The sequence below is a fragment of the Hyperoodon ampullatus genome, assembly GCF_949752795.1.
Source record: "Hyperoodon ampullatus genome assembly, chromosome: 10".
NCBI lineage: Eukaryota > Metazoa > Chordata > Mammalia > Artiodactyla > Ziphiidae > Hyperoodon > Hyperoodon ampullatus.
The window spans coordinates 52960797-52984992 of NC_136923.1; the positions used below are offsets into that span (position 1 = coordinate 52960797).

General features: G+C 48.7%; 1 protein-coding gene across 1 annotated transcript in view; it reads right to left on the bottom strand.

The window, feature by feature from the left end:
• Positions 1–1075: 1075 nt before the first annotated feature.
• TRIM71 (tripartite motif containing 71) overlaps positions 1076–24196 on the bottom strand; it is a gene marked incomplete at both ends in the record, with an annotated part of 57956 nt that continues 34835 nt past the window's right edge. Inside the window, 3 exons of the mRNA XM_079714027.1 lie at positions 1076–2527; positions 6089–6223; positions 11895–12062. Coding sequence (XP_079570153.1) covers positions 1076–2527; positions 6089–6223; positions 11895–12062 — 1755 coding nt within the window. The remainder of the gene's footprint in view (positions 2528–6088; positions 6224–11894; positions 12063–24196) is intronic.

The window sequence follows — 24196 nt, forward strand, 5'->3', positions numbered from 1 at the left end:
CACACGCATGTCCATCCACCCACTCAATGTCCACACGCCACATGCCTGAAAATCCTCTTTCTGAAAAGGAGGTTAATTTTCTTCTTCTACTTAATTCTTTATAACCAACAGCAAACTAAAAACACTTAACTTCTGAGAATACTTTTAATCAAAAATCCTGAACTACATCTATTTTTCAGAAACCAAAGTGTGAAAAGAAAAAGTTCTTTGGGAGGTGGTATAGCATCTTCAGTTTTACTATTTTGGTGTAAGGTGGCTTCACACCCACACATATATACATACGCACACGCACGCACACACACACACACACCCTCCCTTAGAAGAAACAAAGATTGCATACCCTAAGATAGGAATGGTCTGCTTTTCTTGGCTAGCAAGCCACAGCCACTTCTTCTAGGAATAAGAAAAGATACTGATGCTGAACGGGTTGAGAAACACACTGAGGTATAAAAGAACACAGGAAGTTCACTGTTGCAGCATTAAAAAAAAAAAAAAAAAAAAAAAAAGATTTTTCCCAAAAAGATCAAGATCACACCACACAGCCTAACCCCATAAACACAGTATTCTCAAGAACACAAATACTCTACAATTAAGCATCTTAAATCCCATTTTTCCACGTTTTATAGTTTTTTTTCTTTTTTTTAACTTAGTAGTTTTCTCGTGTTTGCTTGGCTCAATCTACAGAATGCACCCCACCGCACACATCCAGCACCCTCCCAGCCACAGAGATGCTAGGCTTGTGCATGTCACGCCCCACGGAGGGGAGAGGAAACGTGAACTCCACTGAGCGAGGCTGGGAGGGCAGAGGGCCTGTTGGAGAAGGAAATGTAAAGGTTTCTGAGGTAGATAGAGATCATCACTTCACAGGCTCAATCCCTGCAGAAAAGATACGTACATTCATCTGTAAAAAAATAAAGATGAGGTAGGACATAAGCAATGTTGTACTTTTCTTGTTGTCTTTAAACAAAAGAAAAAAAAAATTTCCCTGAGACGGTTTCTTCTTTGAATTTCAAAAGGGGGAGAGAGAGAGAGACGTACACACGCGCACCCCAAACAGAGAAGCCTAGGAATGTGATTAGAAGATGAGGATTCGATTGTTGCCAAAGTCCACCACGACAATCATCCCATCCGGCGTGACAGCGATGCCGGAGGGCCGGTCCATCTGCCCAAAGCCACTGCCCTGGGCGCCAAACTTGCACAGGAAGCTGCCGTTGGACTCGAACATCTGCACCCGGTGGTTCCTGGAATCGGCCACGATGATGCGCCCCTCCTGGTCCACGGCCACGCCCTGTGGGCGCAGGAATTGCCCATTGGCGGTGCCCTCTGAGCCCAGGAAGCGGGCCGACTGGCAGTCCGGGTGAATAACCAGGAGCCGGTGGTTGTTGAAGTCGGTGACCACCAAGTGGCCCTCGTGGTTGAAAGCCACCCCCCTCGGGGAGTCAAAGTGCTTCCAGAGAGCCCCCTCGAAGCCATACTTATTCAGGAAGACCCCATCGGGCCCAAACAGCTGGATCCGGTGGTTCCGCGTGTCGGAGACCAGGATCTTGCCCTCGGAATTCACCGCCACATCCCAAGGGTAGTTAAATTGCCCGTTTTTGGTGCCCTTCTCACCGAACTTGAGGAGGAACTGACCCTCAAAGGTGAAGATCTGGATGCGATGATTGTCCTTGTCGGCCACCACGATCCTGCGGGAGGTGTCACAGGCTACGCCGGCGGGTCGGTCGAATTGCCCGGGCCGGGAGCCCAGAGTGCCGAACTTGTGGTGGAAGGCGCCGCAGGGCTTGAACACCTGGATGCGATTGTTGCTGCGGTCGGCGACCACGATGTAGCCCTCCTTGTCCACGCTCACGCCCCAGGGCCGGCACAGCTTGCCATCGCTGTCGCCCTCACTGCCGAAGCTCAGGCCCGGGAGCCCGATGCCCACGTAGCTGCGGCCGGACTTGACCACCACCTTGAAGGGGCTGTTCTCGATGTGCTGGTTGCACAGGGTGACCGACACCAGGTGCTCGCCCTCCAGCTGCGGCCGGTAGCTCACGACGTATGTCCCGTTCTGCTGGTCGCTCACCTCCGCGCCAAACAGGTTGCCGTCAGGGCCCAGGACCACAGCCGACATGAGGTCGCCTCCTGAGAGGCGGGGCTCCCCGTCGTGGTCGTAGCCGATGACAGTGAAGGAGGCCACCTTGCCCTGGAGGGCCCGCTTGAGGCCGTCGCCCGTGGCCTTGGTGAGCGGCGCGAAGGCCCCGCTGCTGACAAAGCCGAAGGACTTGATGGCGAGGTAGAGGGCCTGGTCAGGGGGTGTGAACATGACCCGGTCGTCCTCCTGGGGCTGCAGGAGGCTGCGCACGGTCTTGAGCTCCTGCACCTGCGCCAGCATGCGGTCTCGGGCCAGCAGGATGTCCAGCGCCCGCCCCTCCTCCAGGACCTGCTGCACGGCGCTGATGGTGCTCTCCAGCTTGTTGAGGTTTTGCCGCAGCTTCTCCACCTGCAGGTACAGGGACTTGGCTTTCACCTGGCGGATTTTCTCTACCTGGAGGGAAAGGTGAGAGCCGGGAGAGAGGACACAGAGGCTTAGAACCAAGAGAGAAAACGGCACATTGGCTGACATACTCATACCGAGGGAAACCTCACACTGAGGGAGGGTCTGCAGAAACGTCTGGTCTGCATTCCCCCAAAGTGGCAAAATCCAAAGACAGAGGGAGGCTGGGGAACTGTCCCTGATCACAGGAGATGACTACAGAGACCTGACAACTAAACGCAACAACTGAACCTGGACTGGGAGGACACTGCTATTAAACACACTATTGGTGGGATGTCCCTGATGGTCCAGTGGTTAGGACCCTGCGCTTCCACTGCAGGGGGCGTGGGTTCGATCCCTGGTCAGGGAACTAAGACCTTACAAGCCATGCGGCACGGCCCAAAAAAACCCAAACCAAACCAAACCAAACAAACAAACAAACAAAAACACCAACCCACTATTGGTGAAATGTGACTACAGACTAAGGATTAGATACTGGTGTTGTATCAAGATTCAACTTCCTGGTTTTGATTAGCTGTGCTTAAGAGAATATCCTTGCTCAGAGGAAATAAACTGAAACATTTAGGTGTAAAGCGGCAGTGTCTCCAACACTCCAACTTACTGTCAGATCACACACACACTCTCCTACTGAGAGAGAATGATGAAAATGGGGCAAGATGTAAATAATCAGTGAATCTGGGTAAAGGATACAAGGGGCTCTTTTATTATTCCTGCAAATTTTCTCTCCGTTAGAAATTAAATAGAAGTTAGAAACAGCCATGTAACAAAGAAACGTTCACTGAGCACCTACTCTGTGCCAGGCGCTGGAGGTACATGTGGCCCATAGAAAACATGGGCCCCGCCCCACTGAGCTTAGAGTTTAAAGCAACAGATACTAAGCAAGCAAAGAAATGCTGCAAGACAATTTCAGACAGTGCTAGGGGTTAGAGGGTAGAAAAAGAGTGTGACAGACAGTGACGAGGGAGGCCTGATTTAGACAGAGGGTTGTCAGGGACAGGTGGCCTTGAACGTGGAGAGAAAAGTGGCAGAAAGGGGACCAGAGGCAGGATAGACCAACAAATTGTAGTACAAGGCTGGTCATGCACTCCCAACAGACTGAATCGAAAATGCTCCTATGTACAGAGGGCCTGAAGTTTCCTGAAGGATATTTCTCTCTCGGTCTCTCAGCATAAACACATAAACACATAAACACACACACACACACACACACACACACACAATCAGAGACAGAAAGCCTGTGTGTGGAGAGAATAAAATGAAGGATTTGATGAGGATCACAAACCCAGCTCTTTCCTTGTCCCGTTTTCTCTCTTCACAGGGGTTAGAAATCTTCATCAGGGAGCCTGAGAGGTCCCACACCCCAAATTTGGAGATACCAGCTTTTTAGCAACTGTTGGCCTGTATTATTTCCAAAGGGGCCTCTAAATCTAAAACACCATGATATGTAAACACGGGTTCTGACCTGCTTCTGACTCGGCTCACACTATTAGGGAACGTGGGATTTTTGTCTGACTTATCAGTTCAGTTCTCCATTCTTTTGCAGGAAATAACTCAGTCCTCTAAGTTTAAGTGGTTTCCTCTGAAAAGAACAGATCAGTCGCCCAGCCAGTGCGTGCTGTTTTGCAGAGAGAACCATGACTTCTGAGTGTTTGACCAATCTAAAAGCCACAGAAAGTCTACTTCAGAATAAGGGTCCACTGTTGGAAGGGCTGGATTTTAATCCGATTTTCCTGTCGGGGGTGGATAACATGATTTTGGACCTGATTCATCTGTCCACTCTGGAAGGACGTGTGTGTGCAGAGAAGCCCATGGGGGGACAGATCAAAGAGAAGCCCTGTCGTTTGGTTTTGCACTGGGCCAAACCTCTCGGCCTCGATTCTGATTCCTCAGCCGGATGGTTGCAGCTACCCGCCAAGAGGCAGCCATGTCCACTGGAAATGCACAAGCCACAAGAAAGGACATGCATCCAGATACCTGTAACTGGGTCACCCAGCACTCAAGTTATCTCCAATAACCAGGATGCAAGAAAAAAAAAACAACACTGTGTAAGAAGGAGGTGCCCAGACAGAGCCAGGCAAGAGGGAGCAGAAAAATCAGTGATTAGTGAAGAAGAAGGGGGACTCCCACAGGATTTGGGGCGTGGTACCCCAGCAAAACAGCAAGCACAAATTGGACTGAGGTGTGTCCAGAATGAGCAAGCTGATTTTGGATTTATCCAAGAATGAGTTTTTAGGCAAGTAAAAACGAAATTGATAACATGAATAAGAGACCGACTGTCCTTCCCAACTTGCTTCTCCTACGGTAAAAAAAAAAAAAAAAAACGTGCTCTCTATTCCTCCTGAAAGAGAACTGCCTTAGGAGAGGTCCTCAGCCCCACCGGAGGGAGGGTAACTAAGGTGAGATCTGCAGAAACCCCTGCACACAAAGGCCTTTTCATCAGCAGATCCAGAAGAGCAAGTTTGTGGCAGAGTTCACCACAGAGCTCTCAGGTTGCAAGAAGGGGCCCCCTTTCAGTTATAATTAACATTCGTGGGTGGCATGGGACTGGCAGACCTTGGGGACATCGGAGGGTCTGAAAACTGTGTCAGGCCCACAAAGGTGCCTGAACAAATCATGTGAATTAAATCTTGGACTGTTTCCATCCAAGGACTCTTCTCTTCTGTCAAAAGGCAGTAGAGAGTCAGAAGAAGCAGAAAGCAGCTAGATACAGAGCTAACTCAAAGGAAGAGGCAACGCAAAAGCCCACACAACCTTCCCAAAGGCCAATACAATTTACTCTCTTAGGGGACAGGAAATTGGCGAGGATCACTTTCAGAAATCGACATGCGGTCCCCACCATCATATAGTTTGCAATAAGCCAAACAAGCACCACACACCCAGACACACCCGTTCACATCAGCTCTGTATAGTCTTGTTCCTGGGTTCAGAGAAGGTGATCCCAGTTGAACTGGCATGAGGTACTGGCCCCTCTTAGGCATGTGCCCTCTTCTACCTGAGTGAGAGCGCAAGATCAGAGAAGAAAATGCTGCGGGGGACGTGGGCGGGGCGAGTCACCCCTCCAGCTGATTTTATCTAAACAGCACAACAGCGTGCTCAGTGCTCTTTCCGGCTCCAACAGGAAGAAAGGGCACACGTTCACTGCCCCCACCAGTGGAAAACTGGTTTTCCACAAGGGGTCAGGAAGTCCAACCAGCCGGGACACCAAAACTAAGGACGTGTGTTAGCAGCCTGCTTTCCTAACAGCAGTCTCCATTGTACTCCCTTCTTTCTGCTTCCACCTGAGTGCCTGCAACAGAAAACTTGAGACTCTGTCCAGTCTCGGGGACCCGACTGCTTCTGAAAAGGCTTCTTGTCGTCTTACTACTTGCAGGGGGACCCCTGCATCTTTCTGCAGACAAACTTAGGAGAAAACTACCAAGTGTTCTAAACTCAGAGCCGGGATCCAGGGTGTGACATCAGCATGCTGTCACCCTGCTGTGGTTCAGAGGCTGTGCCGGCCACCGAGGAGCCCCAGGGTGGGGTGGGCATGCAAGCCCCCCCCCCACACGTTACCTTCCACAGCAGCTCACACTCCCGCTCCTCCAGGGCCTTCTTGTGTCTTGCAGTCACAGCTTTGACCTCCGACTGTACCACTTTTGCCTTCATCTCCACCTGCTCCGCCACCGTCTGGGCCTGCTCGATGCTCAGCTGGAAAACCAAAAACAATCTCAGAGCAAGAAGTACCTTCCCTCCTCACACGCAACACTTAAGGCTGCTTTCTTCAGCCCCGAAAAGCTAACGCCTTAGGCCCCCAACCCAGACCTCGAGGTCCACGTCCTTGGAAAGAAAGCAGGCACTGGGGGAGAGAAGGGCATCTGTTTGACATGTAACTGAAGGAGCTGCTTGGCAAGGGCTGCATTTCTTTGTATGAGAAATGGCACTTACACAGTGAATGTCAGGACTATTAAGAGATAGTCTGACACAGTGAAACCAGTGTAGCTGGGTCACAGCCCAAAACGGACTGGGGATCAGATGTGAAATGTACTACTGCAGGTGCACGAGCAACTTCCCACAGACTTTCCGGCCAGGCTCCCCACCTGGGGGAAACCTCGCAGGCCGGGCACATCCCTTGGGGGAAGGTGTGCAACAGGCCGCAGCCCAGCTCAGAACCAACACCAAGTGCAAACTGGGAAACAGTGTCTGATGCCCCTGAGAAGCCATGCCTATGGCCAGAGACCACCTCTGCACCCCCATGCCCCGACCCTGTACCATCAGCCCCCGTAAATCAGCCCGTTTAATCAGACGTATGGTTGTTCATAAAAAATTAATCCAGACAGAGGCCTGGTGTTTTCATGAATATTACATGATGTGCCTTGAAAAGCCACAAGGATTGGAGATACTGAGGTATTAAATCAGGGAGTCCAAACTGACTGTAAATGCTGCAACAGGCTTTAGAGCAGGTGTCCCAGATCAGGAGGGACCCAGGGAAGCCTGAAGGGTTTAGAACCTGCCTGGGTTCAGGAATCAGCTACAGGTGACCAGTCATCTGTGTGCCCTGCAGAGAACGGTTTCTGGGACATGAAACACATCTAAAGCAGGCACAGTCCTGGACAAGCCAGGCTGGATGGTCATCCTAGGGCTCAGGAAACCCAGGTTCAAATCCTAGCTCCACCTCCTACCAGTTCAGACAAGCTCCTGGCCTTCTCCAACTTCAGAGTGAAAGTGAGAAAAATGCAGGACAATATATGGGAAGAGCTGAGTCCAGCCCCTGGTCATCCTCTCCCCTCATCCTACTTAGCTCACATCATACAGATAGGCCTATTCACACTTCCTACCTTGTTTTGTTTTTAAATTGTAGTAATAAAATACATGCAGCATAAAATGTCCCACGAGTGACATTCAGCACATGCAATGTGGTGCAGTCACCACCACTATCTGGCTCCAGAACACCTTTACCCAAAACGAAGCTTCCACGCCTGTGAAGCAGTCATTTTCCATCTCCCCTCCCTCTCCCCCATTGCATGCATAACCTACAGTCTCTACAGACTTGTCTATCCTGGATATCTCACACAAATGGATCAAACAATACATGACCAGCCTTATTTTCATGAATATGCTCCCGGCTAATCAGCTATGACTCATTCAGTCACTTACAACTGGGACCCCTAAATGACCACCTTTCACCCTCTCAGTCTGATGACACCTGCTCACTGCACTCCCTGCCCCCATCCCCGTGAGGCCTAAGGATCCACTGAGCGGATCGGAGCTGGCACCTGGCCGATCTGGGTGGCTCACAGTTTGGCCTGGGATGCCTTTCTCTTCCAAAGTCACCTTAAAATCTCAAAACCCAGCTCAGATGCCACTTCTTCTCTAAAATCGGAAGTAAAGGACACCTATCCACAGTGTTTCCGTTCCATCTTTACTATCCTGTCCCAAGTGTCATTACAGACTGAACTAAGGTGGGCCAGGTACACAGTGCACGGTACTTAGCACTGGGTTCTAACAGGAACAATCTATACATTTTATACTTGCTCGTGTCTATGGCCATAACCGTGTCCTATCAAAGCACTACATAACTGCACTGGGTTAAATATCGTCCTGCCAAAATTGAGGCGTGCCTGCAACTTCAGAACGTGGTTAAGATGAGGTCGTATTGGACTAGGGTAAGTCCTAAATGCAGTGACTGATATCCCATAGGGCCACGTGAGGATGGAGGCAGAAACTGGAAGTAACGCAGGTACAAGCCAAGACGTGCAGACCACGACCTGCAGGAGGAAGCAAGGGAAGGTTCTTCCTTAGAGCCTTCACGTGGAGCATAGCCCTGCTGACACCTTGATTTCTGACTTCTATCCTCCAGAATCGTGAGAAAACAAATTCCTATTGTTTTAAGTTACCTGGTTTATAGCAGCCCTAGGAAACTAATACAGTAGCCAACAAGTTGAAATAGATGGCTGTATCCAAATTACCCGAAACACAAAAAGTTAGACTGACGGATCAAGTAAGTGTGCATGTAAGCAGATACCATAACAGGGTGTCTCGGGCTATCTGTCAGGATTGATTCAGAGGAAGAGAAACCTCACTAGACATTTAAGCAGAGACGATTTAATACAGGGAATTTGGTTAAACGGGAAGCGGGGAACTGCTAATGCAAAGGGCACACTGAGGATTAAGACAGTAACTGCAGTCAGTAGCTACCACCCCTTGGGCTCAGAGAACAAAGAAAGTAGGGGTTACCAGGACCCAGAAGTATGGGGGAAGGACACCCCAGGCCCAGCTCATTCTGGGAGTGGCAAAAGCTGGAAACTGGAACCAACTTCTGCTGCCAGGGTAAAAAAATACTGCTGATAAGAACAGGAAGTCAAAAGGAAGAAGCAAGTCCCTTCTCCCCACTTCCAGACACGTGGTTTGAAATGAACACTGCAGCCCCAGCCTCACATAGCATGACTGTGAAAGGGTAGGTTGGTAGGTTATTAACCGGTATACCCTGTTTTCAGATGTGTTGGTTATTAATTAGCACAGAGCTGGTATCCACATCAATATCTGACTGAGGCAACCAAGCCTATGTCCACAACATTTCTTTAACGCTTCCTCGATGGAAAGCAAAGGCAGCAAACTGCCTTCTGTTTATATTAACATCGTATTACTTAACCAAACTGAATTTCCATTAAAATCAGAAGATATGGAAATATCAGGCCCACATTCCTACAGGGCAAGAATTGGCCGGAGAGCAGGGGTGGTCGCCGCCTACCCTCCTAGCCAGGCTGCTCCCACTGTTTCCTCCCAGGTCCCTAGCAGGCCCTTGGGTTAACTCCCATCCTATGACAGGAACTATTTCTTCCATTTTCCAAATAGGTCAAAGGGGAGCAAAGCTCTGGCTATAATTTGAGTCATCCCCATTCCTAGAGTCATAAAAGTCCTATGTGAAGAGACCAAATGGATCTTTCTTCTCCAAATCCTACACAACATGCCGGCAAGCACTGCATTCCAAGACGTGCAGACCAGGACCTGCTTAACTAGTTCCCATTATCTAAGCAGGGCATTTGAAGGACGCCAAGAGGCAGGTGGGTTGGGGGAAAATGGCAGTGGGTAAAAGGGCTGGGGAAACTCTGAAAACAGAATCACACACTTGAAAGAAAGAAAGAGAAGGAAAGAAAGGAAGGAAAAAGGGAGGGAGGGAGGGAGGGAGGGTGGGTCACCTAACAAGCATGGGGGCTTGAGAAAAAATGTTAACTTCAAATGTTAACAGATTCAATCAAACACTTGAAGTTGAGGCAAGTCAGTGATGCCAGCTGACTGCTGAGTGGTGGCCACTTAGTACTGAGGAGGAGTCTGAGGCCAAATCTGGGTTTCACAGGGAAGGGTGCAGAAAGTGATTAGTGATGTCTGCCATGGAGAACAGTGGTGGCCTGATGACAGGTATTTAAAGTGTCCTGATAGAAGATACTAGAGAATGCAAGTGTCACCCATAAGCTCAAAGGCCACCATACCGGTACCAGATGGGGGAATTACTGTAGTTCACTCTAAAATGTAATTTTTATCACATTTAATATCTTTGAAACTATGATTCATCTTAACACTGTCAGTGGGTTTTTTCCCTTTGTTAGCTGTATATAAAATAAATGTGCATATCTTACAGTTAATGGCATCTTAAATGTGATGAAAGAAATAAAAGTAATGAATCAAGGCTGTCTTACATGGAGAGCAACTATATTCCTGACCCAAACTCTGGATGTCCCCCGGGGAATCTGTGCACCTTTATGAAATCCTCTAATTACATAAGTGACCAAAACGTACTTTCGTGAAGAGTGAAAGTGACTTGGATATCAGATTACTTGACTCATCAGAAAGATCACTTCAGTATCACACATAGGAATGCTGATAGCTGCTGAGAAACTTATTAAAATCCTAAACCATCTGCCCGCCCTAGAACACACGATTGATTCTTTACCATTTCCAAAAAAAGTCTTATGTTAAAAATAATTCATGTATTCAAATACTCGTTCTAAACAGTTTCCTATTCGATTACTTTTAAAAATATTTATCTATCTATCTATCTATGGCTGTGTTGGGTCTTCGTTGCTGTGCGCAGGCTTTCTCTAGTTGTGGCGAGTGGGGGCTATACTTCATTGCGGTGCAGGCTTCTCATTGCAGTGGCTTCTCTTGTTGCGGAGCATGGGCTTCAGCAGTTGTGGCACGTGGGCTCAGTAGTTGTGGCTTGCGGGCTCAGTTGCTTCACAGCATGTGGGATCTTCCCGGACCAGGGATCGAACCCGTGTCCCCTGCACTGGCAGGTGGATTCTTAACCACTGCGCCATCAGGGAAGTCCTAGCAATGTTTTTTTTGTTTTTTTTTTTGTTTTTTTTTTTGTTTTTGCGGTACGCGGGCCTCTCACTGTTGTGGCCTCTCCAGTTGCAGGGCACAGGCTCCGGATGTGCAGGCTCAGCGGCCATGGCTCACGGACCCAGCCGCTCCGCAACATGTGGGATCTTCCCGGACCGGGGCACGAACCCGTGTCCCCTGCATCGGCAGGCGGACTCTCAACCACTGCGCCACCAGGGAAGCCCCCTAGCAATGTTTCTTGACCTTCAAGCTTATCCAACCAGGTGAGGGAAACAACCTATGTTTTTTTTTGTTCTCCTAAAACCTTGTCACCTGGATCAGGCAAGAAGATTCAAAAATTAGGGCACACTATTACCTGCCTATGTAAGAGAACTTCACTGTATCTCAGAGTTACACGTGTCCCCTCCTAGCCCCAGAGGGATGGGAATTCAACAGAAACAAGGGTCTAAATTACCAGGACATCTAATGCTTCCAATAGAATAGAATAAAATAGCATGGCATAGCGTAGCAATAGCTAATGCTTCCAATAAAATAAAATTAAAAATAAAAGTAAATAACCATGGCATGACCTTTATTTATCACCCAGGAAAGAGTCTGAGATTCAACCTTAAATAAAATTTCCCATGCTCACTTATTTCTCACCTATAAACAAATCTGAGTAGCAAGGTGAGCACCCAGTCTTTCTATAGTCCTGACTGAACACCCTAATATCCACTTGGATTTGGGGAGGCAGCTGGATGGCAAACAGGCAGCTGATGTGAAGGGGTCCAGCCAGGGTATCTGGAAGAAGCCCTGACCAGCCAGTAACTACAGCCACATCACTGTCATCTTCACCAGACTGTGAGGTCTCCATGCACTGCCCCCACCATGTGATTGCTGCTGCATGGGTGTCACATGGGCTCATGTGGGGCGTTGTCCCATGGCCTCCAGACACTGGAGTCTGCCCAATAATCTACACACGCCATCTGAAAGGGAGTGGGGAAGATTTTATATGCAAGAAAGAACCAGGGAAACAGGTGAAGGGTGGGGAGGGACTGACCTGGATGGCCTGGCGGCCCTGCTGGGCATCAGCCAGCAGCTGGATGGTGAGCGCCCGTGAGTCCTGCAGCGCCTCCTGGAGGTAGACGAAGCTGTGGCCGCCGTGCCGGCCCACAGTACACTCTCGGCAGATGGGCACTGAGCACGTGTCACAGTACAGGTGCAGCACCTGGGGACCAGAGAGGGCCAGGTGTTAATGACAAGGGGGTGGGTGGCGGGGTGCTCTGGATCCCAGGACCCCACAATAAACAAGCACACCCCATAGGGAGCGGGAGCCCCGCAGGCGACTGTGAGGACAACTTGCTCCCCCCATCCCCACCCAAAGAAAAAACAACCAACACCCTCGTTCTACTCCAGTTCCATTCACAACCACAATTGAGACACCGCAAAGGCAAAGATAAAACAAAATGATCCTCCAGGGACTTCCCTGGGGGTCCAGTGCTTAAGACTCTGCGCTTCCACTACAGGGGGAACGGGTTCGATCCCTGCTTGGGGAGCTAAGATTCAGCATGCCGCGCAGTGTGGCTGAAAAAAAGGTAAAAAAAATTTTTTAAATGTGGTGCTCATCAACTGACCTTAGTAATTGACAGTAATTATACAGTCCTATGAATAAAACTATTTAAAACAAAAACAAAAGAAAACAATCATCCTCCATAAGAGATTTCCCTGTATCTGAGATTAATTACCCAGAAAGGTTCCAAGATTGTCTCCATGGTCTGAGATTGGTGGCCGGAATGAAAGGATAAATCGACAAGTTCCTCTTGTCACCCCACGCTCTGGGGTGGAAACCAGGCTGGGGGCCAGGATCAATCCCCCTCACACGGCAGTTGGCTGCCACCGTCCCCCCATCAAGGACACGAGTGCACCCAAGGCACTCAAGCAAGGTGCGGACTTAAGCTTCTGGAACAGAGGCCAAAGGCTAATGGTAAAGTCAGCCAGCTTCTTGTCTTTCTTCTTCCTGCCAAGTTGTTCCAAGGAGCTGACCCTGGGAGGCAGCCGGTGCTGACAGCGCTGCTTTATACGATGCTCTGTGCCTCCCTGGGGCCCTGCGTGCTGCTGGGGGTGGGGGGGTGGGGAGCGGCTTGGCACCACCTCCACCTGCTGATAAACCTGCTGAGAGCCGAGCTCTCAGGAGCCAAAGCACCTTGGCACAGAACGGGGCCAGTTCCGCTGCATCCCTCCCCAGAGCCGGCACTTAGCGCCGCTGTCTATAAATGTTTGCTGGCTTGCTTTCAAGAGCAGAGCTTCAGTTTGCCTCTGGTACACCTGGGGTGAAGGAAAGCGAGCCAACACTAGACAGGCAGGGAAGGGGGCATGTGTGTGTGTCGGGACTGGGGCGGGGGGGGGTGTCTTTCACATACACAAGCACTCAATCTCCAGGGGAAGAGGCTGCATAGGGAGCAAGGGCTGGTCCCAACGCATAGAGGCTGGTTACCCTGTCCAAAGCACAAAGCACAGAGACCCAGAAAGTTCCTATTAGGCTGAAAGTCGCACACAGAAAGGGCCTGGGGCAGAGCGAGAACGTGGCTCCTCTCATTCTCCAGGTTATTTATTTTATTCCAACCAAAGTCTCGGCGTAGTGCGTGTCCACGAGGAAATGACTGCCCAAATGACTGTCAGCTGAACAGGCTGCTCCACGTAGGGGGTGTGTGATCCAGCAGGGGTTAGGTTGCTTCTCCAAGAACTCTGGGTCCAGGAATGGAAAAAGGAAAGACTTAGGATATCACGTTCCTACTTTGAAGAAATGGTTGTGATACGGCAAGTTTTCTGGACCCTATTTTACAGGAGGGAAACGTGATCGGGTTTGTAACTTTAGTGCCGATTTTTGTCCTGTGCTGTACGTTTCCAGCAGCCGTGGGAGACGGAACCCCGGAGGCATCTGCCTTCCTTTGTGAAGGCTAATCACTTTTTGAAGAAGGTCCACCATTTAGAGACTATCTAATCTTTCTCATTTGATAAATCTAAAATTCCCAAGCCAGCCTTAGATACTAACCGAAAAATGCTAAACTGGATAAATGTGGGGAAATGCCCCGACACTCTCAGTTTACGACATGGTGCTAAAGCAATTCTCCAGCCAGTTTCCACGACTCAACCACATCCCTCCCCTCTGCTGCCTCCATTTGTCACGGGAATAAAGGGATCACTCCTGCTAATGTGAAGTGTGAAAATCTCCTGGCACAAGGCTCCCTGCTCTTACCAAACAGCTAAGCAATCTTCTCTTTACCTCTGCTCAGGAGTTAACCTTTTCTTGGACAACTGTGTGGACTGACTAGTGTCCCCCTGCTTTAGGAGTCTGTGGGGCTCCTGCGAGTAGGGAAGAACCTTAGGCTGCAGGCCCCCACATGTCCAGCCTTGAGAGTCCAGGTACCTCTAAAATGGGCAAACGGGGGTCCTGGGATGTGACCCCACCTGACAGTGTTTCACGTGGGACTGACGCAGCTCTAAGCGCCTAGAACACCCTGTGATCTTGGAAGTGCCAGTGCTTCTGCTGTTCCAGACTGACTGTAGGACCACGGGGGATGGGGCTGGGGGTGACAGTATAAGTGGGTAAAAGCAGAGCCTCAGTGGTGCTTTTAATTAACTGTTGATTTTTTAAAAAAGAACACACTGTCTAAAACCTGAAAATGCGATCACATTTTGTAAAAAAAATTTTTTTGGCCACACCATTCAGCACGTGGGACCTTAGTTTCCCGGACCAGGGATCAAACCTGGGCCCCATGCAGTGGAAGCATGGAGTTTTAACCACTGGACCACCAGGGAAGTCCCACATTTTGGAAACTTTCTAGTGAAATATCAGAGCAAAACTTTGGGAAGATGTCACACTCCATTTAGAAGCTCCACATCTCACTCACCTGGCAATTTCTAAGGTCAAAAACTTACAATTTTAGAGCTTATGAGACTCAGTGAATAGGCAAAGGTGCACACGGGTGTGCATGGGTGCAACACTCTCTGAACCAGCTTACTTAAGGTTATTTTAAAAGAATAAACTGGATGACTGTTCAGAGGGCCAACCGCCAGAAAGAAATGTGGCAGAGGCCATGAACTGTGGCTCTGGGAAGGAGCAGTCCTCTGGCGGCAGGAATTCCAAGGCCTGAGCTGCCTGTTTGGGGCTTCCCGGGCAGATGTGCGGACACGCCCCCTCCCCCCCCCACATGGCGACAATCTGGCTGCCCAGCTGAATGGGGCAGGCCTGACCTCTGACCTTGCAAGTGACCACCCTCTCCCCTGCCCCCAGCTTCCAGAACACGCCCCACCCACTGCCTTCCTCTCCCAAAATTTCTAAAATACCAGTGGAGACAAAGACCTAGGAATGTGAGCCCCGAAGGAGAGGAATGGGGGTGGGAGGTGGGGGTTAGAGGAAATAAATAAATAAATAAATATACCAAGCAGGCAGGTTTACCTTAGCCAGGGCTTAAACAAAGCGTGCTCTGTTAATGAACAAGAATGTTCTAAGTTTTATATTATTGATACATGTGATCCAACAAGGAACACACACACACACACACTCACTCACGTTGGAGCACCAGGTTAAAATACAACTATCCACATCAGTGAGAAGTGTAAACAGAAAAGTATGGAGGGGGCCTCTCATTGTCAAGATCCCCCAACTGAAATAATAAATATTAACTGCTATAAACTTACTTTTTGAGATTTCTTTGACATCCCTTAAAATGACTGGGGACATGTGGCCTCCCACAAACTCAGGCCTTGACACAAGGAGGTTTCCACCCACCACTACAGACACGCAGCGGAGGTGGGCTGGTGACAACCAGAAGCCTTATCTGTATGTAACACTCGGCAGGCTCTCCTATTAAAAAAAATAGTAGGGCCTCCCTGGTGGCGCAGTGGTTGAGAGTCCGCCTGCCGATGCAGGGGATACGGGTTCGTGCCCCGGTCTGGGAGGATCCCATATGCCGCGGAGCGGCTGGGCCCGTGGGCCATGGCTGCTGAGCCTGCGCATCCAGAGCCTGTGCTCCGCAACGGGAGAGGCCACAACAGTGAGAGGCCCGCATACCACAAAAAAAAAAAAAAAAAAAAAAATAGTAAACCAAATTCAAGGAGTAAAGTCCAGCCACGCAACTAAGTCTATCCAACAACACCAAAACCAAGCTTTACTTGATTTAGGGAAAATACATTGAATGCCGGTGTTCTCAAACTCACAGAAGCCCTCCTACATCTCTGGCCAGAGCTGTGGTCTTGGGGGGGCCTGGGAAGAGGAGAAAGAAAGGAATCTGGACCCTCCTTCTTACACAATCACCACCAGCTCAAGACAGTAGAGTCCAGCTGTGGACAAGTTACTTCTTTCTGGGGGAAAGGAGTCGGAAACTTTTTAAGACAAGTTAGGGAACACATATGCATTTTTAATGCAAGAAGATACACAGGCGTAAGTCGTTTTTAAAAAATCTGCCCCAGGGACTTCCCTGGTGGCACAGTGGTTAAGAATCCGCCTGCCAATGCAGGGGACACAGGTTCTATCCCTGGTCCAGGAAGATCCCACATGCCTCGGAGCAACTAAGCCCGTGCGCCACAACTACTGAGCCCAGGTGCTGCAACTACTGAAGCCCCTGTGCCTAGAGCCCATGCTCCGCAACAAGAGAGGCCACAGCAATGAGAAGCCCGCGGAAGAGTAGCCCCCACTCGCTGCAACTAGACAAAGCCCGTGTGCAGCAACGAAGACCCAACGCAGCCATTAAAAAAAAAAAAAAATCTGACCCAATTTTCAGTTGTTTCTACTTTTTTATATAATCATCCAAAAATATGCTATATTCTATGCATAGGTGAGCTTTTTAAAGACACAAATAGGAGAGCATTATACTAGACCTTTTCACTTAATTATATTAACTGGGAGAATGTTTTGAGTTGGGCTGCCTGTTTTATGAATGGCTGCATGGTATGTCACCTGCAGATGATAGGATTTTAATGTTGTTTCCTGATTTTTGAAAACTCACAAGCAATGCTGCAGTGAATATCCTTTTATATTGTTCTTTACAAAGCCCAGAATTGTCAATTTGATAATATATTCAACTGTTCCATCATTGGAGAAATCAGAAGGAAAATATCTACTTGCATGTGTGGACAGTAAGGCTTCTCAAATTTAATAAATTGATGTCAGGTCAACCTCCATTCGTGTGAAGAACAAAGGTTGTCAAGTGCCAATTTCTGTTCCCAAACAAGATCAGACCTACACGAAAGGCCGGCATGGGGACACCAGGGAGCCGGGCAATGTGGGACTGGGAGTCCAGGTCCACTCTGCTTGGCTGGAAGGTGGAAGGTGGAGGCTGAGACTGAAAAGAAGCCCCAGAGGAGCAGCAAGAAAGCAAGGTTTGTGTTTTGTGTGCTCAGGATTGGCTGTTAGATTTTCCAAAACACAAGGGTAGAGGCGAGTGGGGTCGCTTGTTGGGATGATTCCAGAGGTGGACAGTGAGGGTGGTCTCAGGCAATGTAAAGGAAGAGGGCAGTCCCAGAGGGTATCATTCAAACACCCGGTGAAACAAACATGGGTAGCCCCATACAAGCCCAGAACCCCCTTCTGCAATCCCCAAATTCAACAGATCTGGAAACCAAAAGTTTTTACACAAGCTGTTTGGCAGCAAAACCTGAACTGGTGTGAAAATGATCTCAAATTTTTATCTATACCATTTAGTGTGAGTTTTCATATATTTTACTGAAGAACTGCTAATATTCATTACTTTGTGGTGCTGTTTCGCAGTATAAGCTTTCCAAAATCATAAACGTTGAATTGTCAAGGCACATCTAATCCCAAGGGCTAGGGTAAAAGACCTGCCAAGGCCAGCTAGCTGAACAAGAGTCATTCCTGGGCTCAACAGACAAGAGAAGGAGTTAAGACTACCAGGTGGTAGAGTGGGATGGGGGTGTACATGGGGGTGTACAAGTGGGGTCAGAGCAGTTCTAGGCCAAATTTTTTGGCTCCTGTGGACAAGGCAAATTTGAAAAGGAAGGGCTGGAAACAGGAATGCTGTCAGCTCGAACAACTTTTTTTGTTTTTGGCTGTGCTGAGCCGCGCGGCTTGCAGGATTTTAGTTCCCCGACCAGGGATCGAACCCGGGCCACAGCAGTGAGAGCGCTGAGTCCTAACCACTGGACCGCCAGGGAACTCCCAGCCCAGCTCTTAACAACTTTAGACTCAATGTGGTTGCTGGTGCCAAGGGAAAGCATAGTTCAATGATAACTGAACGTCCCATGCTGTTCCCCAGAGGTTTTTGTGCCACTGCAAAAGCCACATCATGATCCCTTTCCTATTTTTCAGAAGAAAATTTTCACACTCCCAATGACCACTGCTTCCCAACAGTGACCAACCACCATGTACCACCCAGCAAGACCCAGCTCCTCCAGTGCCTCAACCCACGAGGCTTCCTCCAGTTTCCTGTTCCTCCCTATCACCTGCTCCCCTGCTTGTGGGACCAAGGTCCCAACACCCCAGAGCCAGGCACATGGGATCCCCACTTTATATTCCAGCAGCATTTATATCTTATACTTTATATTCCCTGTCTCAGGGCCCTCCTCCAGGAAGAACCCACCCTGGGCACACAGCTTCTAATATTAACACATGCAAAATGCAGAACCATTGCCTTTTTATAAAAAGCCACAGGTAATTAAAGGAGTAAGTTCTGTTTCTACAGTTAAATGACTGAATTTGGCTGAGCTCACTTGCAGATTTGGTGAAAGAGAGAAAAAAACACCTCAATTTTTGGCTCAGAAAACTGTCAGAATTATTAAAAAGCATGAAAATGAGTTCATCCTAGAAAGGAAACCACTTCCCCTATAGCACTGAAGCCCCAGAGAACAATGACACACACCGCCTTCCTCCAGTGTTGCCAGAGTCATAGACAAAAGAGCCTTACAAATATTTCTTACCACAGCTCCCCTCCTAAAACTGAGGCTGCAGCAGTAAATCTGACTCAAATAGGGCCTTTAGGAGGCAAGGAAGGACATATAACCGAGGTGTGTGTGTTTTTCTGGGATCCTGACGATACAAGGGGACTGTGCAGTTGGGTTTTCAGGGCAGGAGAATCCTCCAAGGGAGCTCTAAGGGCAGAGGTCGAGGTGACGAGGAGGGTAGGAAAAAGAGCAGGCAGAAGACAGTGCTTCCCACGTGGAGCTACAGTCAGCACTTCTCAGAGCCTTTGTGAAGTCCCCCAAAGAAGCATGTTTTATAAAGGTATCATCAGGATGTCACAAATTACTCAGTGTGGGACAACACACGTGGGAACTCCAGAGACAAGCTATGCCTCTGTCCCTGCACTTCGAGTACCTGGAGTGCCCTCCCTATGCCAGCCCGGCTATACTCAGGCCCCCCGCAGCCGCACTGGCATCACTGAGAGCCTCCTCATAGGCCCGTATCCATCCTGCTTCCTCCCCAGATGCTGATAAACAAGTTCTCCATCCAAACCTCTGGGGGGACCCAACCTGCAAGAGCTCCTTCGCTCTCTGGACTATTCATTTGCCTGCTGGTTGCATTCTGGTTTTCAGGCTGGAGTCTTGGTATCTTTGCCCAACCACACAGCTTTGAGGCACAGTTACAGCTGGCTGTCACCACCAAGGCCAGCAGGGTTGACTGCCCACAGCCTGCAGTTTCTCTCCTTCCTGGAAGGCTTTAACAATGGCCCCCACAAAAGAGCAGGTGACACCCCTGTGCTGGGGGGTTTCCTCCAACAGATCCAAGTTACATAACATTCAGTGACACTCTGGAACATACCAGAACTGTGTTTGGGGTTACTGCCTACCAAATGGTTTTTCACAAATAAACTTGTTGACTTGAATAAAATGTGGGTGTTTAAAAATTCTTCCAGTTCAAAAATAAAAATCAAACTTCCCTATCAACAGAGAAACAGACAGGTATATGTCCACACAGTAGAATACTCTTAGCAATGAGAACGAATTACTGATTTTGTGCTATCACACAGATGCCTGATGGAAAAACAAGAATCAAAAAAGTATATACTGCATAATTCTATTTCTGTGAAGGCAAAACTAAGGTGAAAAAAAAAAATCAAAGAAGTTGCGGGTGGACACAGGTGTGACTGGAAGGAACTCAAGGGAGATGTTCTGGAGCCATGGATGTGTCTTTATGTTGTCTTGGTGGAAGGAGTAGGTACACAGGTGTATAGAATTGTCAAAATGGGGAACTCCCTGGCGGTCCAGTGGTTAAGACTTAGCGCTTCTATGGCGGCAGCAGGGATCTCAGGTTCGATCCCTGGTGGGGGAACTAAGATCCCGCAAGATGTGCAGCATGACCAAAAATTTTAAAAGAATTGTCAAAATGTCAGGCTAGACCTGACAGGGTGGGGAAAGAAAATGTACAAGCTCTGAGCTGGGAAACAATCAGGTGGAGTGTTATGTAAGCTAAAGTTCAAGGCGGACGATAAAGGAACAGCTCTTAAAAAGTATCTTTTTATTTATGTAAATTATACCTAAAGAATAATACGTGAGGGGGAAACCCTCCCAGCGACCACCTAGCGGTGGTGGGGTGAAGCTCGGAGCCCCTCAGCACGGGCTCCTCACAGCTAAAGACCTAATAAATACTCTTTGAGCCCATAAATGAGTTACTCCAATGGCCCCACATAATTTACTTCTAATAGGTCACTACCATTCTTCCCACAATGTTCCCATTAGGTATTATTTTTCCTTTGCCCTCCACTATAAATATTATCTTAAGTTTAATCTCACAAGAGGCAAGTCGGACTAACTCCCTGGAGGTTTTGATAAAAATTAGAACCCCGAGTCCGATTTACAGCCCCACAGGCGGCCAGCGGTCACACAAAGCCCTACGAAATCATTAGTGTGCCAGCTGCCGCCCAGGCTTGCACCTGACCTCTGATGTACTAATGAGTGGTCCAGGCAGCTTCCAGCAGCAAATAAAAGAGATTTGTTCCAACACGGAGATCACCGCCCACGTAAATTATAGACTTTCAGATCAGGCACGAAAAGATGGATTTTGACACAGATACACAGTTTTCCTGTTTCCTGTTGCAAAAGCAAGGCCCAGTTTTAATCTGTTGTGTTCTAGACCAGAATCGGGGGTACTGGGAGGCTGACTGTAAAAAATGGCCAGACTGTAGGTGGCCACGTAACTCAGTCCTCACCTCTTAAACAGTGGGCGACGCTGTGCACCCGAAACCTTTCACCACCACCCCCTGAAGTAGCAAAAAGGGTCTCAATGGCCTGCATGGCTGAGATCATGTGGACAGGTGGATGTAAAGCAAGGGAAAGCACTCATCTCGAGAAGGGAAGCAGAAATAAAGAGGTAAGAAAAGAAAATTCATAACAAAAAAGGTTTTGAAATATTACTAGCCGTATCTTATCCCTCCAATAAGGGATAACAACCCAATATAATTGTTCCTTTCTCTCTCTCCCCAATTTGGCAAGTTCTATAATCCCGAGTAGCTGGGCGTCTCCGTTACTCAGTTGTCCGCTGCCTTGGGCAACACAGGCCCAACACTGGCCTTCCCGACGGCCCCGTGTGACACTGTCACACTCGGTGACAATTTTAAGAGCCAGCTAACCTTACCAAGCACTGCCTCCAAATCAGCAGGTTAACCGAATATTTAATGCTGTAGGAATCTTTTTCACAGGCAGGAATGATTTAAATTGGGGAGGGGGCCCATCAAGGAAGCAGTAGATGGACTCTGTGAATTCTCTCAATGCCAGTAAGAGCCGCCCCTCGGCGTGGGGCTGGGGCGAGGGCTCCCCGCGTGTCTGTGGAGCCCTAAGCCTAGGCTCTTTGGTGGCACTCCTCAAAACTGCTCCCATCAAGGAGAGCATCAAATAGAGAGCAGACAGACACACTCCTCTATCCCCTGTGACACCTCAGGAATCACCAGAGGCTTTCTCAGCAGTTTCCTCGGTGACCAAGAGCAGAGGGGCCTCAAACCACAGCTCCAGTGCAGCAGCTGAGGGTGAAAGGAAAACCCTCAGTCTTATCAAGAAATGGATTTCTTTTTAAAACCCTTTTCAAGCTAGCACTTTGTTAGGCAATTCATTTAAATCACACCCTCCTTCAACTCCAACAACAGGAAACTTAATCCCACGGACACCCCTACAAATGAAACAGAGCCAGGCCAGGCCGGGAGACCAGCTTTATTTAAAGAGTCACCTGTCACCCATGCTGGGCTAGGTGACATGGGGAGGAATAGGAGCCCCGGGGCCGGTTCTGTGGTCCAGGCTGTCTACAGGGTGGGTCTTAATCCCTCCCCCGACCCCCGTCCCAAGGGGAAAAAGTCCAAACTGCAGTGAGCAGTGGAGACCTCAGGCTAGCAATGAAGCCCTGAACCCCTGGAGTTCACCCACCCCTCTTCCCACCAGTGTGCACAGATCCTGATAGCTGCGGTCCTAAAGCACTAATTACAGCAGGGTTTGGCAAGGAGTCAGGGAACCCCAACACCGGGCCAGCAGCGTGATTTCAGGCAGGGAAATGCCAACTAACCAGGAATAAGATACAATCTGAAAAAAGATCAACGTCTGGGGACACTACGGGTAAAACCACTGGAGTCAAACTCCTGTTTAGAAGCCTGAATTCCCAGGACCACTCATCATGTGTGAATGAAGTTGTAATGAGAAAATAATGGTAATGAGAAAAAATTCAGGTCTCAGATATGGATGGAGCTTCGTCAGAAATCCCACTTCATTCCAACGAAGGAAGCCTGAGCGTCACCTCTTTGCACTGCACCTGCGTGCTGTTCAGTAGAACTTGACAGCCCGCTGACCCTGACCCAGCAGGTAATGCAACCAGGAGACACAGGAGGGGAGGGGCAGAACCTCCCCAGCATCCCCCAAGCAGATACTCAAGGATAAACTCCAGTTCAAAGGCTAGACCTGACAGGGTGGGGAAAGAAAATGTACAAGCTCTGAGCTGGGAAACAATCAGGTGGAGTGTTATGTAAGCTAAAGTTCAAGGCGGACGATAAAGGAACAGCTCTTAAATTGGTCTCTCCTTGGGTTTTTTAACTTCTGACCTGCTTTGTTTGGCTCTCTGTGGGAGAGGGAGCGGGGAGTCGCCCTTACTTTGGCTGGCACCTAACCAGGAATGGTGAGATGCAAGGCCAGGGAGATGCAGGTGTTTGTCTGTGATGGATCCTCAAATTGCTGTTTTTGAAGTTCTGGCCCCACGTGGCTCTTCCTCAGTGCTCCTACACAGAAACCCACTGCACCTCGAACTCCAAGGGTCTTCCCCAAGCAAGAGGCCCACTGGGAGTCTCGGGCTGGCCTGTCCACTTCTGGGTCAGCCGTGGGGAGCCTCCTGGCTCTCCCAACCTTTGCCTCCTGGATGGTAACTTCATCTATTTTAGAGACAGCTTTAATACAGGTTTGTAGTCTCGGAGGCCGTGATGTCCTTAACAAGTATGCGGTGTTTGCAGATTTTTTGAACATTTTCCTTTAATTTTCAGAAACTTGTTTTCCTTCAAAACACCTAAACTTAGGCACTTGTAGATCTATTTATAAAACAGAGAATAAACCATAATGGAAAAGAATATAAAAAAAAGAATGTATCTATGTGTGTAACCGAGTCACTTTGCTGCACAGCAGAAATCAGCATAACACTGTAAATCAACCATACTTCAACAACAACAGCAAAAAAACCAACATAGAGGGAAAGCTGTCCTAGTAAAGATACATTGCAACATTTGCTGATTTTTTTTAAACCATTTATACTGGACTCAAGGCTTTCAGCTAAGAGCCTTGGGAGGTTTAAAAAACAACTCAAGAGGTTTCCAATCTCCTACAAGTCTTGGGTGGTCAGTTTGGGGAAGTCCAGTCTGTTTGTGTTGTCTAAGCATAATTATTAACAACACCCTTCTTCACTCTCAAAAATGGCCCAGTTTGGAAACCCACTGGACAGGATCAGTAAGACAAATGGGGAACTAACCAAAATACATGAGGGCAGATAGGAAAAACTGCCACCCAGAGAAGTACCAAATCCCTTCATAGGACTTACTGTGGTTGCATGGCCTGGGGGTGGGGCAGATAAGTCAGAAATGGCTTCTTAGAAAGAAAGGATGGGATGGAAGATTTACAAGTCCAAACAAAAGGAACACCTCCAGCAGAGAAGCACACTGTTCTTGGTCCAAGTGCAGGGAAGAATCTGGAGTAGACTGGAGGGGAAAGTTAGCTGGGAGCTCAAGGGCAGGGGGACGAGGGAGTTGGGGGTAGGTGGCCTTGCGGGGATGACATGGAAGGAGGCCAGGGCACAGCCTGGGGTCACCTGTTTTGTTAAGTCAAAAAACCTGGGTTCAGATATTGATGTGGTCCTTCCTTCTCCAACTCTTTTGGTTAAGTGGGCTCACT